We start from the raw sequence: 17785 nt of genomic DNA, 5'->3' as shown, positions 1-17785 counted from the left end.
CATTTTCATCGCAATTCCGGCGCCATCAGCGTTCTAATGCCCTAATGTGGCCTTGCAGTTCTTTTAGTGATTGTGAAAACCATGGGGCAGAGGGTTTCTTTTTAGATGGACTATAGGGTGAGATCATGGGTGCCAACTGGTTTCTCAGTTTGTGCATCCATTGACCAAAAAGCTGGTTGTCTGCTATAGGGTCTCCTACCATGTTGGGTCTACCCATGAGGGCTTTTGGAAGGAGGTCTGAATGCCCTATTAGTGCCTTCCATCTGGCCTTGTCCTTTTGTGGGGCCTTTTTCTATCCTTGATATGGGGCCTGTCCTTTATCGGAATCTCAAAGGGAATTAATTTGTGATCTGTCCATGTTTGAGCAACAAGGGGCTTGACTTTGAGGGTATCCAAGTTAGAACAAATACAGTCCAGAGTGTGGCCTGCAATGTGTGTGTAGCAAATGGGGCAGGATAATACAGGTTCTCTAGGTCACCTGTCCCCACGCTGCCTCACATGCACGCATTCAGGAAAAGGCAGAACTTTCAGTACTAATTGAAAACGGACATTGAAACGGGTCCCTATCGGGCCTTATGTTAATGTCCTTAACTTTACTGCTTTACATCGCCATGATATTACTTTTTATGCATCCAGGCCCTTTGGCTTTACCATTCCTTGTAATTGTTTAATCTCTCCCTGTGTTTCTCTTTGTGCGTTCTGTGCTCTGAAAGTGCCTAATAAATGTAATCAAATGGGGCAGTTAACCTCCATGGTTTAATTTAAAGCGCCTGCTCGGTGTAGGCGCTACATTTGCTTTGTATAAAAAAAGGGTGTATAGAAATCTTCTGCAAACGAGCTTTTCTCTCACAAAACACGGGCACAGTGTGTACCAGAGTGGCGTGTGCACCACAGGAACAAGAACATAAAAAGAAATAGGTGGGGGGGCAGGGGCCTGTAATGCAGGGTCAGCACTGCTTTACATCGACATGATTTCCCAGAAATGACTTGCCCGGCCATAACCAGTTAAATGTTTTTGATTGGCCGGTGGCTCAGTATAACTGTGAAATTTGAATGAGGGGCTGCGGAGAGCAGACCTGGCTGGCCCTGCAGCCGCTCCGCTCCAGGAAAGCAGAGTGGGATGGGTATGCTCAGACGTGAGTCCCATGCTCTCCACACCACTGGATTCCAGCAAGCCGGGCTGAAGACGGCTGGAATGCCAGAAACCGGTACTCGGAAGCTTGTTTCCGGTCCAGGGAAGGCATGGCTTGGCAGTTCGGGCTGGACTGTTCCCATGAGGCATTTGCATATGACCATGTCTGGACTGGGGTGGTGTGGAGTGCAAAAAAACGATGGATTTGGGCCCAGATCTCTGTACTGGTGTGAATGTATGACATTGTTCTGCATTCTGTCCATCAACTGTGGTTTTTGCACCGGGACAGTAGAGAGCAGCTAACTACTGAGGTGGGTAACTGCAGCACAATGGGGTAAGGCCAGGGCCAGGAAAGACAATGCCCCCGGGCACCATTATAAAAGGGAATTAGTGAGAGAAAAAAGTGGGCCAAATTTGAACTTTGTAAAGACACGGAGTATGAGTGTTTTACAAAGTATTAAATAATACGTTGGACGCGATCTTGCTGCAGGCAATGCTTGCTTTAATGTTATGGAAATTAACGGTATAAACCAGCTCAGCAGACCACTGCTGACCCCATAGAACAAGCATCAAAAATGCAATAGTTCTTGCCTTTTATTAAGTTAAAGTCATTTGCTTTGCTATATAATACCATTAGCAAAGCAAATAGCTTTAACTTAATCAAAGGAGAGACCTATTGCATTTTCAATGCTTGTTTAAAACACTAACAGGGAGGGGGGCATGTGGCCCCCCTTCACTGAGCCAATTGTGGCCCCGGGGACCCCATCCTCCTTGGCATGGCCTCCTTTTTTTAAATAATTAAAGGGGAAGGGGGGCTAGTGGCCCCCCTCCGGGCCACTATTGGCCCCCGGGACACCCTTCCCTAAGTCATGGCCTATTTTTAAAAAATAATTAAAGGGGAGGGGGCCACTTCTGGCCCCGGGGTCCCATCCCCGGGGCCGGCTCTCAGCATTGGGGAACGTGAGGGGAGCCCCAATACCCCCACGGTCCATGCCAGTTCCCCACCTCCTGCAGGAGCCGGCATTGCTTTTTATCAAGAAGAGCTGCTGACATGCAGCTCCCCTTGTCCAAAAGCAATCTGCTTTGCTTTGTAGAAGTAAGAGCAGGTTTCCTGCGATACGCGAACGCAAAAAAACATGCGAGGAGGCCAACCGTGATACAAAAAGTATTGGAAACCAGCTACAGGCCTGCTAATCCCTTGCGTCTGGTGGGACAATACACTGTAAAACCCCTGTGAAAATACACCAGAAACAAGCCAAAGCACGTAGCAACATGGATGCACCCTGATCCAGCGCAGAGGCCTACACGGACCTCACAACCCCCACAGACCACCAGCAAAGAACAACGATGTCGGAGAAAGCCAAGGAGAAGAGCGAGAGGAAGACTGGGTGCAGCCCACAGGAAAACCAGACCAGGGTCACAGAGGTGACAGAACACTACCAGCAACTGACCCACAAGCAGTCCACCTGGAATGCAGTCAGAGTGCCGAGGAGGCCAATCTAGGAGGCCAATAGGCGATTGCATGACGTGACATCCTAAACCAGGCAACAACCCGCTGCCAACAGGAAGGCAGCAACGGCGACAGGAGGTGGCAGTCCAGCACCACTGGAGGAGCTGGAGGAAACCCAGCCCACAGTCATCAGTGTGGAGATGGCAAGGAGTAGGGAGTAGGGAGTAGGGGCACAGCTCGAGAGGACCAGACACAACACCAACAGGGAGTGCAACAAACAGGGCCTGGGGGAAGGGGGAGATAGGCACAATGGCACACATGCATAATGAGGTGTAGCACACTTCACACCCACAAACACCCTGGGTCATGTCCCATATCACCATGGCACACACACATAGCATGAACAGCACACCCACATTGATGACAATGTGGAACTACGTGCATAGCGGAAACTGCAGAACAGAGGACACAACTGGCTCCGCACATGCACAGAAACATGCCCACGACAGCTGACAGCGTCAGTAACAGTAAAATGGTAATGTGTGTGTATGACCTCACATTCGTCATGTAGTCCAAATGTACACATACCCACAGACGAATCCAGCACCCCCAAACAGTCACAATGTACACTGCCATACAGTCTGCATGCAAACTAGCCCAATGCACCAACATATATGCCAACACAAAGGGAAAACGCATCCCCCCTTCACATCGCAGAGGGGCACACAATACCTGCAGCAGAGCACATAATACAACACATCTGTGATGCCAGAGAGAACCACCACACCATTGACGCCCTACAACAGCCCATGGATATCCCACGCAACCCCCCTCCCGGACAGTCAAGCTACTCATAGGAGAACTCCGAGCCTGCAACCGGCAACACAGCAGGAAGCACACGCAGGCACAGCTGGCTCACAACACTTTACCCACCCACACATGGCACCTAATGGCATGTGTCAGCACGCCAAAAGGAGATGGCCCAACAGATGTGGGTGGGGGCTGAACCCATGGAATGCGAACCAGGACACATATGTAGGGGTCTATCACCCTACAGGGCCCAACCACACCCCACTAAGGAGACCCACGCTTCCATAGAGGCACATGCAGATGCACAGCACAGAACCACGCCCAGTGGCGTGCAATTAGTAGTCACACACCCACGTGGGCTGTGCGTACGACGGCCCTTCCCACTCCCCTCATGAATGGAGTGGGTGACGACAAAGCTACATGTCCAAGCCACAACCCGCTGCCTCTGGTGACATGTCTGCATCCGATGTACACTGTACAATGTAAAGTCTTAGGGCCCAGGGCCCACATGCATGCTACAAGACCACAGGGACACATGCAGAGATAATGTTGAACTGGGGTGGCTTGGTGAGCAAAATAACGGTGGATTAAACCCAGATCTGTGACTGGGGGAGAATGTTTTGCCATTGTGCAACATTCCGTTCATCATCGGATAAGTTTTGAACTGGCTACGGGCACATACACCCGGCCCCTTTATTGGCAGGGCCACATGTACAATGACTCCTGTGCTATATGTGTGTTGGGTGAGTGTAAGCCAACCTGCACGGAATGTCTTGTGTTGGCAACCACTTGGACATTGGACACCAGTGCAACGCAAACAGAAAACACATGCAATACAGAGTCAACTGCTGAGCAACATGGAGTGATCCAGATAGAGTACAGAGGACAGCCAACATGCAAACAGAAGTGTCCATGAGTCGCAGTGCACTGGCAGGGCCACATGTACAATGACTCCTGTGCTATATGTGTGTTGGGTGAGTGTAAGCCAACCTGCACGGAATGTCTTGTGTTGGCAACCACTTGGACATTGGACACCAGTGCAACGCAAACAGAAAACACATGCAATACACAGTCAACTGCTGAGCAACATGGAGTGATCCAGATAGAGTACAGAGGACAGCCAACATGCAAACAGAAGTGTCCATGAGTCGCAGTGCACTGGGCTGTGGACACTAGAGATGAGAGCGCTCATGTGCAGAAAAAGTCTCAGATTGTGACCCTTCGATATATTCCTGATGCAGATGCAGGGGGGTGTGTCAGACCTGCATCATCTTCACCATCAATGTCTCAGGGCCCCCACACTGTTTGAGGTGACATACCTGCGCAACCGCTCCACAGCACAAACACAATCAGCTACAGACAATGGCCTGCGGTGCACTGAGTCACTGGCGCAGTGCTGAGCAGGGAATCAGGCCGATGATGGCATCCACGACAGGCCTGAGCAACCATGAAGTCTGTCAGGACCACTACTTCAACTCTGGCAGATGGCATTTGTAGGTGGTCCTTGCGGTGGTGGTGTGTGCCTCTTGCGGTGATGCGTCGTCCGGGCCGGTCTGGACTCGCTTTGGTGTGTGAGCCCTGGTGGGACGCATTTGGGCCCGAGGCTGCATATAGCGCAAGGCCACAGAGTCATGGCGTTGATGAGCCCAAGGCCCATGCCTCAGGGCCCAGCCTATGTCTCCGGGGAAGGGGTCCCGGACTTGGCCAGCACCGAGTTAGTGGCCCCATATGAACTGCGGCCGGCACAGGCACCCAGCCAAGGAACGGTGACTTGCAGTGCAGTCATATGGGCCATGGGACCTGAGCAGGTAACCATCATTGTACAAGGTGTTTGTTTCAAAGTGTTTCGGGGGACAGTGGAAGGTGACCTCCAGGGCAAGACGCCAAAATTTTTGATTTTATCAGTAAGCAGCAAATGGAGGAGTGGAATTCGACAGCCCGTTGCCACCACCAATTCCGTATCAGCTACCTGGGGGTGAAAACTGCCCTCTAGTCCATAGGTTCAGACGCCACCACTGTTCAACCAGTGAGTGTCCATGAATGTCAGGTAACAGACTTAGTGGCACCAAGGCTGAGTGGGGATGCAGACTGCGATGATGTCGGTACACTGATATGGACTCCGTCATTGCTGAATCATGACTCTGTAACCTACTGGACTGCAGTGTAGGCCGTAGGCAGCGGTCAACAGTGGCCCACAGCCACGTGTCATTGGCTCGCGATGCACAGTGCTAGTGACACCAGGGCAGTTGTCGGTAGTGTACAAACACCTCCATAACCATGATCCTTTTCTCTCCACCAAGATGCAAGGAGGCATCCTCTTAGGCCTCTCCTTGCATGCAATGATGTGTAATCTGCCTTTGCATACTGTTCAGTTCTAATCTGTGGCCTACTTGAGCACAGCCTAGGCCAAGAGCAGTGTAGGCTGGCGGCAGCGGTCATCATGGGCCATTCACTGAGTGTCGCCGGCATAGGTTGGTGCCCCCACCGGTCTGTGTTGTTCAGTGGCACCACGTGTTCGGTCACCTCCGTGACTGTGACCTGGTTTTCATCCGGACTGAGCCGCATCTTTCTCTTACTCCTCTCTGAGCGTCCACTGGTGTGGACTCGGCCATTTGTGATTTGCGACTAGGTTCTGGATGTGAGACCTACTGGTCCGCAGGGGTGTCCTGTTCCCTCATACACAGCTCGCCGGATAGCGTTGGACAGGGTTTGTGGCAGCACAGCTTGCTGGATGGCGTTGGACAGGGTTTGTGGCAGCACGGCTCGCCGGATGGCGTTGGACAGGGTTTGTGGCAGGATGTGTTGCAAGATGCGCATATGGCACAATGCCTCATTGATTGAATGGAGTATGGTGCTGTGGCCGCTGTCCCAGATTTGGGGTCACTGCCATTCAGGAGCCAGGACACAGTATCACATATGGGACCCACTGAACCCTAGAGGTCGCCGGTAGAATATGCAAACAAGAAAGGAGTAATTTGGGCCAGCGTCGGGGGGACATCGCTGGTCTGAAAGGCAGGCCGGGTCATGGGCCTCAGGCTTGGAGCTTACACTGGCACATGGTGGACCCTCCATGACACATGCCGGTGTCGGATGCTGATTAGTGTCGCCTGGCGGGTTTGTGGTCCAGCGGGCTGGGGTATGGCAGGTGCACAGGATCACAGGCAACTCTGCTAATGAGGATGGCGTCGGCCTCGTGTTGGGGTGGGAGGCGCCGCTCTGGCAGAGACGTTGGGCTTTCTATAAGAACACAATGCCCAGGGCTACGTGCTTTTTATTCACACCTCTATGCTGGCCTGGCGTACCAGGCCCATCCCACTCTGCTCACGCATACGGGTGGGCGTAACAGGCAACATTTCAGCAACGATCCCCACTGGCTGAGGTGACATGGTTGCGTCCACTGTCCACTACACTCCATTCAACAGAGGTGTATGTCGCCGTGGATATGGGTGTGTTCTGCATACTGCGGTTTGTTCAGCACTTCGCCGCCACTCTTGGCATGTGTACTTTCCCAATCATGGTTCTACTGCATCCTTCTCATATGCCTGGTTGCCTCCTCTCCCAACATTCATCTATTGTGTGGCTGAGGTACCATGCCATAGATTGTTCATGTTCACGGCTTGCCCAGGTTACCATTGTGAGTTGTTATATTGTGTCTGGTGGGTGGGCATGTTGTTGTGCATCTTAGTTGTGGACTTGTGATGTGTGCATTGCCAAAGTTGTGGATTGCATTGTTGTGGAGTTGAGGTGAGTGGGGTGTTAATTGGGAAGTTGCCAAGCAGCTGTCCATTTCCCCTGGTGCTATCCTGGGACGGCTGGTTGCTGTTGGACTGTCAAAGGGTGAAATGATCATCCACACTGGAAGTGTATTTGGAGGAGACATTTGTGAAGGTCCCACAGTGTTCGGATGTTTCCTGCACATTGATGTGTGACATGTGCTTCTTGTTGTGCTGATTTTGTGCTGTGTCACCAGGGGGCACAGGTGGGATAGGTGTGCAGTGGATTGCCCCCTACACATGCGTGTATCCGGCTACGGAATATGGTCCTTGCTTGGTCCCCAGCGGCTCCTGCGCTTTGTGTTGGCCGTACAAGGACTGGGGTGCCAGGATGATGGTGATGTCCAGGACAGGTCTGGGGGTCTTGGATGTGGCTGGCTGTGAGATTCCGCCGACTCTGGCGGGTGTTGTATGGGGGTGCCAGGGGCCAACAGGTGGTGCACAGCGAGCAGCTTGATGTGGAGGGGATGTTGGTTGTCTTCTTTGTTGGTGCAGTTGGCCTATTGGGCGGTGACAGCCAGGATGCGTAGGATGGTTCTCCCTTTCAGCCTGTAGTGGACAGTGACATTGTCATATGTTGGGCCTGTGAGGCAGGTGCATTTCCTGGGAGGCCGCTGTCTTTGTCTGTGCTGCCTCTGTGGTGGCCCAGGGGTGGGGGCTGTGCTGGGTGGGTGTTGAGCCCTCTTGGGTGTCCGTGCTGCATGATGAGTGGCTCCATGGCACCTGTTGTCCTTCCAATGACACCCTATTGTGGTGCAGGCTTCCGTCCCACTCTACGCCAGGTCAGAGCAGGTGTAAAATTTCTTCTTCGAACGCACTTTATCACATGTTTTGTGTTTTTATCGCCGATCTGTCTGGTTGTTGTGAATGTTGAGGTGTGGCGTTGTTATGGCTTTTTGCACAGGAACGCCCACCCTGCATCTCATTAGCGATAGTTGCCAGGGCCCTCTGTGGCAATGTATTTTGCGACTGTTATCGCAGGAAAACTGGTGCTGTGGGCTGTTAGCACCTACTTGTGAATGGTGGGGTAAATTTATCACAACTTTGGCTGCGATAAAGTGCTGTTAATTCGGTGATAGCTCCTTGTGAATATGTCCCTATATTTTGTTCCCATTTAGGAAATACATAGGTGACTTTCATACCCATTTTTCCGTGTTTATATTTCCAAATGAATTGCTATATAGGTGGTACACAATAAAAAACCATTGCAAGATGCTGCTCAGTTTTTGGCTCTGGGTTCCTTGGGTTGTTGGTGAACCTACAAGTCCTATATATCCCCACAACCAGAAGGGTCCAGCGGATGTAATGGTATATTGCCTTCAAACATCTGTCATACTTCGTAAAAGATACAGCCTATGGTTTTTGGAATACAAACATGTCTGCTATGCTATACATATTTGGTCTACTTCCTGGAATCACAATACTCTAGCAATCACATTTAGGTTCTGCATCTGATGTATGTGGAATTCAATACATCTAGGGCCATATTATCAAGAAAGGGCGATACATTATCGCCGCTTTTATCCGCAGGAAACTGCCGCTAAATTGGCGATAATGGGCTTGTTAATATGCTGTTGTGAATTCCCATAGAAGCCCAGGTTCTGGTGTTAACCTGGGCTTCTATCGGAATCGATAGTACTCTACGTAAGGTAGGTAGGCCACACAGAGGAACATTTGGAACATAAGGTTTGGGTGTTTTGGTATATTTCAGTGACAATTTCCAATAATGAAGTGCTATATGTAATAGGAAAGGGGGCTCTCTTACCTATCCCGCACCGGGGCATGATATTGCCTGTAATGATCCAATTTGTAACCATTCATGGGAGTAACCTATTTCAAAGAGGTTATAGCCAGCCAGCCACTATGCCAACCTCTGCATTTGCCCTACTATGCAATAGGCCTTAAAATATGGTGCTTCCATGCCTCCTTCGGTGCTTGGTAACTGCATTTTGTCCAGTCTATGTCAACCTTGTCCCCATAGGAAGGAAGTTAATAATGTATCAAGTGCTGTGTAGATCCATGTTGGGAGGGCCATGGGGAGGGTTCTCAAATTGGTGTAAAAGTCTGGGGAGCGTAACCATTTAAGAAACGGCCAGTTGACCAGCCGTCATTAGGGGCAAAGTGTTCCAGAACGCCACTTCAGATTTTAGAGAGTTAAGTGTTTGGACCACATTACCATCTATGGTGTCCGAAGTAGTCCTGTAAATATGGATGCCCAGATATTTAAAAGTAGTTGGTTCTACCCTAAACTGCACCAGACCAAATGGAAGAGTAGATAAAGTGTTTGTATCATAAAATGTATATGCTACAGATTTTGAGGTGTTGAGATGTAGGCCAGATATTTCCCCAAACTGTGCAAACAACAAGGCTATTAGTATCATGTCCACATGCATGTCCTTAAAGTATAATAGCCTATCATCAGCATAGAGCAATAGAGATTGGTGTACCGGGTCAACTGGGGTACCATATGCTGTCATAGCGCAGCACAAGCATTGTGCCAGCGGTTCTAAGGTCAGCACGAACAGTAAGGGTGGTACAGGCAAACCCTGACGCGTTACGCAAAAAATATTATATGCTGGGGAGATGTTGTTTCCTGTCTTTGCCCATGCGGAGGTCTAGTATAAAGTGACCCCACCCATTTGCAAAATTCTGGAGGGTTTCCAAATTTTGATAGTGCAGACAGCATGTACGGCCAACTCAAGGGATCAAATGCTTGACGAATATCCAATGAGAGGCAACTCGCTCGGGGGGACTGACTCGGGCAGTGTGTAATAGGGCATAAAAATGGCAGATGTTTAATGAGGTGCTATGCTTTGGTAAGAAAGCACATTGATCTGTGTGGGTCAATTTAGGGAGTAGGAGAAGTAGCCTCAATGCCAGGACCTAACTGAGAATTTTATATTCTGTATTAAGAATCGAGAGGGGCCTGTATGATCTAAGGTCTCTTGGGGACTTATCAGATTTTAATAAAGAAGTTATTTTCGCTTCCCTGGTCATGGGGGGCAGGGCTCCTTCTGTTAGTGCAGTAGTGTACAATTGTATTATTTGGGGGACCAAGGGTGTCGCAAACGTGGAGTAAAACTTGATGGGGAGCCCATCCGAGCCTGGGGTCATATTACAATCAAGTCCCTTTATTGCACTGCGGATCTCAGCAGCGGTCAGTGGAGCTGCCAAGACTTTGCTATTTCCTTCTGCCTGGCCCTCACCAGTGTACCCATAGAGACCCCCCGGATTGTCACTTTAAAGACCCCCCATTCAACAGACCAAGTTTTGTGGCTGTGCCCTCATTTTCAGTGAAGTATGTAGTGCTGGTATTTGGTATGAAGGACCCAGTGTTCCTATACACTGGGTCCTCCAGTTGTAAAGGTTGGAGGTGCCATGTAGGGATTGGTGTGGGTGTCCAACCCCAGTTAAGCACCATCTCCAATGGATTATGGTCCAAAAGAGTTTTGCCTAGGTAAGTGCTTTGTGTAACACATGGAAAAGGTTTGGTGTGCAAAGGAAATGATCAAGGCGAGTATGTAGGGAGTGTGGGTAGGAATAAAAGCAGCCCCCAACCCCCTGGGATGTCAGCAAACAGATACCGGTTACAAAGGGTTGACTAGCCCAGGACGGGCTGGGCCACAAGACGATACCAGTTCAGCTTGCCATGGAGCCTCTAGTGAAGTATTCCAGTTATGAATTATGATGTACCAGTCGGTGCTTAGTACATAACGTTAACTTAAGTTAGCCTTCCGAGGCATGGACATTTTACTTGAGTAACAAGGCGCTCTGTCACATTAAATTTACTTTTAGCCCTGTGAATCATTACTGTGCTGCGTAGATACTGAAGGAAACAATGCTATGCTAGCCCCTGAGTCCAAGTCCGCGGATACCTCCACTGAGGGACTGGGGCTGATTGGCGGGCATTGGGTCCGCAGCGCCGGCGCTGAGCAGAGTGCCTCACATCTGTTCTCCAACAACGTTTGACGAGAAGGAGGACTAGTCACTGTGCTCTGTGTCATTAGTCCTTTTCTCCGTCTTCGCAGTGGATGCAGTGATTTCAGTTGCGATGCGGCAGGTCGCACAGTGCTCATAGTGTATGAGAAATTCTTGTCCAGCCATTCCCATGCACTTTCTGGCATGTCAAAAAAGCAGGAGTGTTGGTTGTGAATAATCTTTAGCTTGGCCGGAAATAAAAGAGCAAACGTGAGGCCCGTGGCACGAACCCTGGCCTTCACCTCCATAAACAAAAAACGCTTGTGTTGGACTGTTAATGAGTAAACCAGGAAGATGGAAATTTTTGTATTGTCAGATTAGATGGGACCATTGTCACGGGCTGATTGCAATACATAATCACGGTCCCTATAGTTCAATATTCTGGCTAGGATCGGCCGATGGTTTGCGCCAGATATGGGTTTCTGCGTGGGGACTCGATGGGCCCGCTCCAATGTAAAGAGTGCAGACAAACCTATGGGGGCAACGCTGGTTTTGAGCCACTTCTCGATATATGTTGTGGGGTCTTGACCCTTTGCTCCTTCAGGGAGCCCGACTATTCTAAGGTTATTGAGTCGGGCCCTTCCTTCTGCATCATCAGCGCAGGCCTGTAAGGATTCAGGTTTGTTGGTACATATGCTGCATTTGTACATCATGTTCTTTCACCTGCAGTGCTATAATTGTCAGCTCCTGCTCAGATATTTTAACTTATTCCGCAAGTTACTTGTGATCAGCTTTGAGCAAGTTGAGCTCTGTTGATATGGTGCCCAGCTGTTGCGCAATTAAAGATCTTGAGTCCCGGATTTCCTGTAATATCATTTCCAGCTTATCAGTGGAAGGGGGATTTGTAGCTGCATCTTTGGTCAGTCAAGATTGCATAGATGATGTCTGTGATGGCGGCGAGCGAGATCCAGCCCTGCTGGTTCCCACTGTTGTCTTTGTCCTGCCTCTGCCCTATGTCGTTGGTCCTGCTGTAGTTTTTTTATTTTTTATTGCAATTACACAAGTTACACAGCCTTTTTTGCCTACATCCCTGGGGCCGGCAGCATGTGACATTTAGAATGGAAAAGGAAAGTACACAGCTTGTATGCCGACATCCCGGGGGACCTGTAGTGCTTTCAAAAGTTATGTAGAAGCCTGTGCAATCTGGGTAAGGTCACATTCCTGATCTTGTGGGTTTGATCTCGTGAATCAACAAAATTAACTTATAAACACCCCCTTGCCCCTCCCTCCTGCCATAACCATACGTCCCCAGGCCGTCTCCTTACGTCGCGCAAGCGAACCTCTTTGTGATTGTGTGCATGACCTACACACCATGATCTATCTAAATTTTCATTAGCTTGCTGCATAGTGCAACTTTGTATATTTCTCCTAGAATCCAGCAGAAGGACCCCGATTTCAAGTCTGCCGATCGGCATAGTGTTTCATGTGTCTGTGCCACCACAGAGGTCAGCTCCCCCTGATTCCAGCTAGCCCACAAACGGCCCTCATATATCAATAGGTCTATATCTGCTTGGCATTATTTTCCAGTAATTATACAGTTGGTTTTTACCGTACATGGCTGCGTGGAGCCCTCCTGCCACAGTAGGAGGCTGTTGTTTTTTCCAATGTATCGCTACATGGCACTTCGCCAATAACAGCAACATGGATGCTAGTTTACGGGAACCTCTAGGGTTGATGTCCAATACAAATCCAAGCAGTGCAAAAAAAGGTGTAAGTGATATCTGTGCAGTTGTAATATAGCCAATGTGCCTACCTACATCCAGCCAATACTGTGCTACAGCGTATAAACGTGGTCTCTTGTGCTCCACAACTCAAACATCTGGTATCTGGGTGTAATCCAATGCGATGCAATTGCACTGGTGTGCGATACACTCTGTGTAGAAAGTTAAAGTGTATCAGCCGCAGCCTATAATTTGGTGAGAGATGTTCTAGCTGTGAACAGCAAAATTCCCATTGTTTTTCAGTGATTGATGTGCCAGAGTCCCTCTCCCAGGCCACTTTTGACGTACATAGCATGATTGGGGATGTCATCTGCGTCATGCTATATGTTCGCGTTATCAATTTATGGGGGGATGGGTTTGATAATACGTTTTCTAACGCTGGTAAAGCAGGTGGTTCCTGGGGAAAGTCAGCATATCTCACCCTGCATGCTGCTCTGAGCTGATAGGACAGAAGCATATCTAAAGCTGAGGGTGTTTGCGTCTTGCACATCTGTTGGAGTGATAGGAATGTAGCATCTGGATATTAATCACTACCCTTAATCAGATTATGTTCCCTTGCCCTCAATGTAGTAGACTTATCTTACAGTGGTGTTAGCAGTGGATTGCCCACTAGTGGCATAGATGGTGCATATAATTCCTTTTGACCTGCTCTCTTGGCTATTCCTTGTCATGCCCACCGTGTCGCCTCTACCATATCTATTTCCTGGTGAGGCCGTCTGTAAGACTGGTACACTGCAGCATTCAATGGGACCAGGGCAACCCTATCCATCTCTATCGCCACATGAGGCTGATATGGAATCGGATGCTGCCAGTAGTATAGAAATTGTGCCTGCGCAATGCATGCGTAGAGTTCAAAATCTGGGGCACCCAACCCTCCCTGGGTGAAGGGTAGTGTAAGTAAGTTCCACGACATGCGGGGTTAGCCCTGCTGTAGTTTAAGGAGTTTCGCATCTATGGGTTCTCCTCATGGGTCAATATGTTCAGAAGAATGGCACTAGCCGGGTGACAGGCCCCAGGGGATGTCGCTGTCTGGCATTGGAACACTATACAGGTTTCTTAGGTTGTAATTATCTGCTTTCATACCTGAAGATCAGTGCAAGGCAAGCGGAGAGCTGTGGAGCAAATATTTTCAGCAGGGTGGGGGGGTTCCCTCATGAGCAAGCCGCAAGGATCTACCCATAGCAATGAGTTGCAAGGGGGAAGCAGGGGTCCAACCACTAACGTGCATCCTGCTCTCAATATGGACCAGTCACTGCAAAGGCGGGGTGTCAAAAAGGTACCTCCTGGCGTCACAGGTCTCCCAGCACGTAGAGCAGGCCCATCGCCTCAACCAGTCCAAATAGGCCGCTATTCGGGGGCTGCGTGTTCAGACACATAGCAGTTAGTAGTTCCAACCCGGCGAGATCCCACAGGTGAACCCCCTGCCCTGGGGCCAGTTCTTGCAGTCACAGGCACTCTTCAATGTGGATCATTTTCGGGTCCCCGGTCTTCAACAGTAAAGGGGTAGCTTCAGGCCTCTTCAGTGCGCCACCTCCAAGGTGAATCAAGGCCAACTCCCTCTCTGTAAACGAATCCACACACACAGCCGGGGGGTCCAGAATATTCTGGGGGAGGCCATCGCCCCAGCTGAACCACATCCCGCTGATCACCCCCGGTGTCCAGAGAGCAGAGCGGGGGGTCCCACATCCACCCGGAGCTTCAAACAATGTTCTCGGGCAATGGCTGTAGCTTTCATGCAACCCTGTATCCTGGGCCTTGTAGTTGGTGGGTTTCAGTGATATGGGGCTGCTAGGCCTGACCGAGGCACCCAGTCGACTCCCAGTGCCAGGCTCCTCAGCCAGTGGTGGAAGGGAGAAGTCCAAGATGTTCCCCGGGGGGCCGCCGCCCTTGCAACACCTCGCCGTGGCAATCCCTCTAGATGCTCGGAGAATAAGAGAGGAGGGGGGTCCGGACACCACCTGCAGGCATTTCCCGATCACTGGCAGGCTCCTCGGGGGCAGTGTCTCTTCTAGTCCGCGTAGGCCCTCATCCAGGACCTGGCATGTATAAGCATGCCGCACCAAGTGAGAGCCATTTTTCCTGGGGTGCCAGTTGATGCCTCTACCTCATGGCCCGCCCGCCCCACTCACCTCAGACTTGCTCCCACCAGGGACCACTCCGGATCGCAGGGTGCATCTCAACAGTGTTCCACTCTGCAATGTTCGGCCATACTTTGAATGCCTTGAGGTCCGTTACTTTTCTGCAACCTCACTGGGTGCGGAGGCCGCTGGAATCAGGGGATATTTGTCGGATTAGGCGTCCCGGGCCAGGAACATCTCGCTTATGCAACCACCATCTTGGGCTGCTAGCTACGGCCCCCTGTGCGATGCATCTTTAAAACGGGACTCCACATAGCTCTACAACCAGGATTTAATGTACTCTTGTCCAGGGGACCGAACTGGGTGCCTAAAGCTGGCTGGTGCTCCATCTCCATTGGCCTGAACCTGTGACTTTGTCCTGATTAACCCTGGGCGAAGCACTACGCTACGCTCGCGGAGTTTGCGAAGTTTGCGCAACTTCGCACTACGCGAGCTGCACGTAGCACAGTGCGAACACGCGTAGTGCAGCGTAGCGTAGTGCAGCGCTCATTTTTTGCTTGTTCGCGGTCCTGAACGTCATGTTCACGACCGCGAGCAAGCAAAATGACATCCCGGCGAGATTCTCAACACGAGGAGATAAGGTTTCTCATTGTGAGTGGTTGCGCATGCTCGCGACCGCTCTCAATGAGAAACTACCAGTTCGCGTTGAGAAAGCTGCAGCTCGAGTAATAATCTACTCGAGCAGCAAAAAGCTACAGCTCACACTGTGCAATATGCCGTTTTCAATGATTGCACAGTGCCGGATACTTGTTCGCACTGTGCAACCATTGAAAACACATCTTGCACAGTGCGAACATGCTACTACGCAGCTCGCGTAGTGCTGCGTGAAGTTCGCGTAGTGCGAAGTGCACTTCGCGTAGCTTCGCGTAGCGCTACTTCGTGAACTATGCCCACCCTTAGTCCTGATCCTGCATGACCAGATATCCACAATTGCTGCTTTGTGCTTTTTTGGTGCTATTTTCACTTAATTCTTAAAAACTGCTTACCTCTTGTTCTATTGATTGGATTTTTTGTCATTTTGGTCTAAAATTATTTATTACATATTATTATCTTTTTCTAAATTGGTGTGGGATTTTTATTCTGCCATGTTTCACATTATCACAGTTTGAAGTGCTGCATAAATAGTTGGCACATTGCCTCTAAATTAAGCCTGACAGCCTTTGTGCCCAGCTACCAGACAGTCAAGCACAGGTTAATTTGGGATTTGCTTGTGTTTCACCCTGACAGAGATTGTCATTGCTGCCTGAGTATGGTTTCACCTCCCTCAACCAGTAACCTAATCACTGACCATCCTCTTACCCTATGATTTGTATGAATGGAGTTAGAATATCCTCCACAATTATATAAACGTACAACTGCTTGTTGGACTGGGGTTAGAAGAGCAAAGGAGTATAAAAACCAATTTATAACTCATACATCAAAGCAAATTCTTGTGTTGAGTGAATGTACAAGTGTATATGAAGCCCAAAGCTGCAAAACACCCACCTAACTGCCTAGTTAGTAGCTGCAATGTCTTTCGCTTATATGAATTTCATTCTAAGAATGCCACCTTTTCATCCACCATTCAGCTGTTTGAGTTGTTATATTCCTGCACCCTTTGACCATAACCAGCAAAGGTTAAGATCTGTCCTTGCATCCTTTGATAAAGAGGAAAATGATGATATCTGAATAAGTTTTTGGCCTGTGGATTGCGGTATTAAGTGTGAGGGGAGGTTGTAATAAAGAAAACTTTGATTGTACTTTGCCCTAATGCCTCTGGCTTTGATTGTACATGAGCAGTTTTGCATCAACGCCTGGACTTAATGTCAGTGTAAAACTGTGGTACTATTGAGTTTAATTTGGGACATGTATTATTACCCCTTGTCTTATTACATCTAGCATGTTGTATGACAATTTATCAATTTGTGTTAATTAGGTGTTAGAGCTGCAGACATATCTAAGGGAGCAGGTGAAGAATAGACATTTGTTTGGCAACAGCTGAGGCCAGTAAGTCATCTTTCCAATCATGCAGCCACATATTCCACCCAACTATCCACACCGCATGTGGCCATGCATAATGATCAAAGACCTTGCAACTGCTGTAACTAGAGTGAGAGATAGGAAGGCAGAGATAGTTATTGGGAGGGAGGTTGAAGGGACGGGGTTTGGGAAGAGAAGGAAAGCAGGTCCTGATCAGAAGAATTGAAGGAATAGAAAGTTTTGCGATGGGGCTTATCGTAGTTGTCTGCAAATCATACCTTCTGGATGCAAATATACATTGGACATTACCAACAGATCGGAAGTGTGTTTTGTAACAGTTCAAACTATGAGCAACATTAGAAAATAAGTTGTTTCTTTACCTCCAACAATGAGATCGGTGTGAGCTCTCAGAGATAACTTGAGATCCTTAATAGAGTTCAAAATGCAGCAGTACCTCTTACTGTCCCTCACTTCCAGGTTTTCTATATGAAGGGAGCTGGCTTTATTTCTTGTTGCATCTGCAACCAGCTTTACACGCTCCGGGTAATTGTGTATTCTTTTTCCATTGATGATTATACTGTCCTTAATTTCTGTGCAGAGATCCTTAAGGCCAGCCTTCCAGGTAACGCTGAACTCCATGACAGAATCGAACCCATCAGGATATCTGGATATACAGGGGATAGTGACACTGGTTCCCACCAAGGCAAGGAAGACATTGGGCTGATTCACATAATACAGGTTAGGAGTATCTAGGTAAGAAAGAAAGCAAATCCTCAAAGTAAATTGAAGACCACAATTGAAATGGCTACATGTGAAGCGAAAAC

General features: G+C 49.2%; 1 protein-coding gene across 1 annotated transcript in view; it reads right to left on the bottom strand.

Annotated features, from left to right (window-relative positions):
• LOC147678521 (uncharacterized) overlaps positions 1-17785 on the bottom strand; it is a 180878-nt gene that overhangs the window by 128279 nt on the left and 34814 nt on the right. The window contains exon 3 of the mRNA XM_086946038.1: positions 17342-17710. Coding sequence (XP_086802164.1) covers positions 17342-17710 — 369 coding nt within the window. The remainder of the gene's footprint in view (positions 1-17341; positions 17711-17785) is intronic.

This window comes from Lissotriton vulgaris, chromosome 12, assembly GCF_964263255.1.
Source record: "Lissotriton vulgaris chromosome 12, aLisVul1.2, whole genome shotgun sequence".
NCBI lineage: Eukaryota > Metazoa > Chordata > Amphibia > Caudata > Salamandridae > Lissotriton > Lissotriton vulgaris.
The sequence above is the reverse complement of the archived record's forward strand: the minus strand, read 5'-3'. Positions and strand labels throughout refer to the sequence as shown.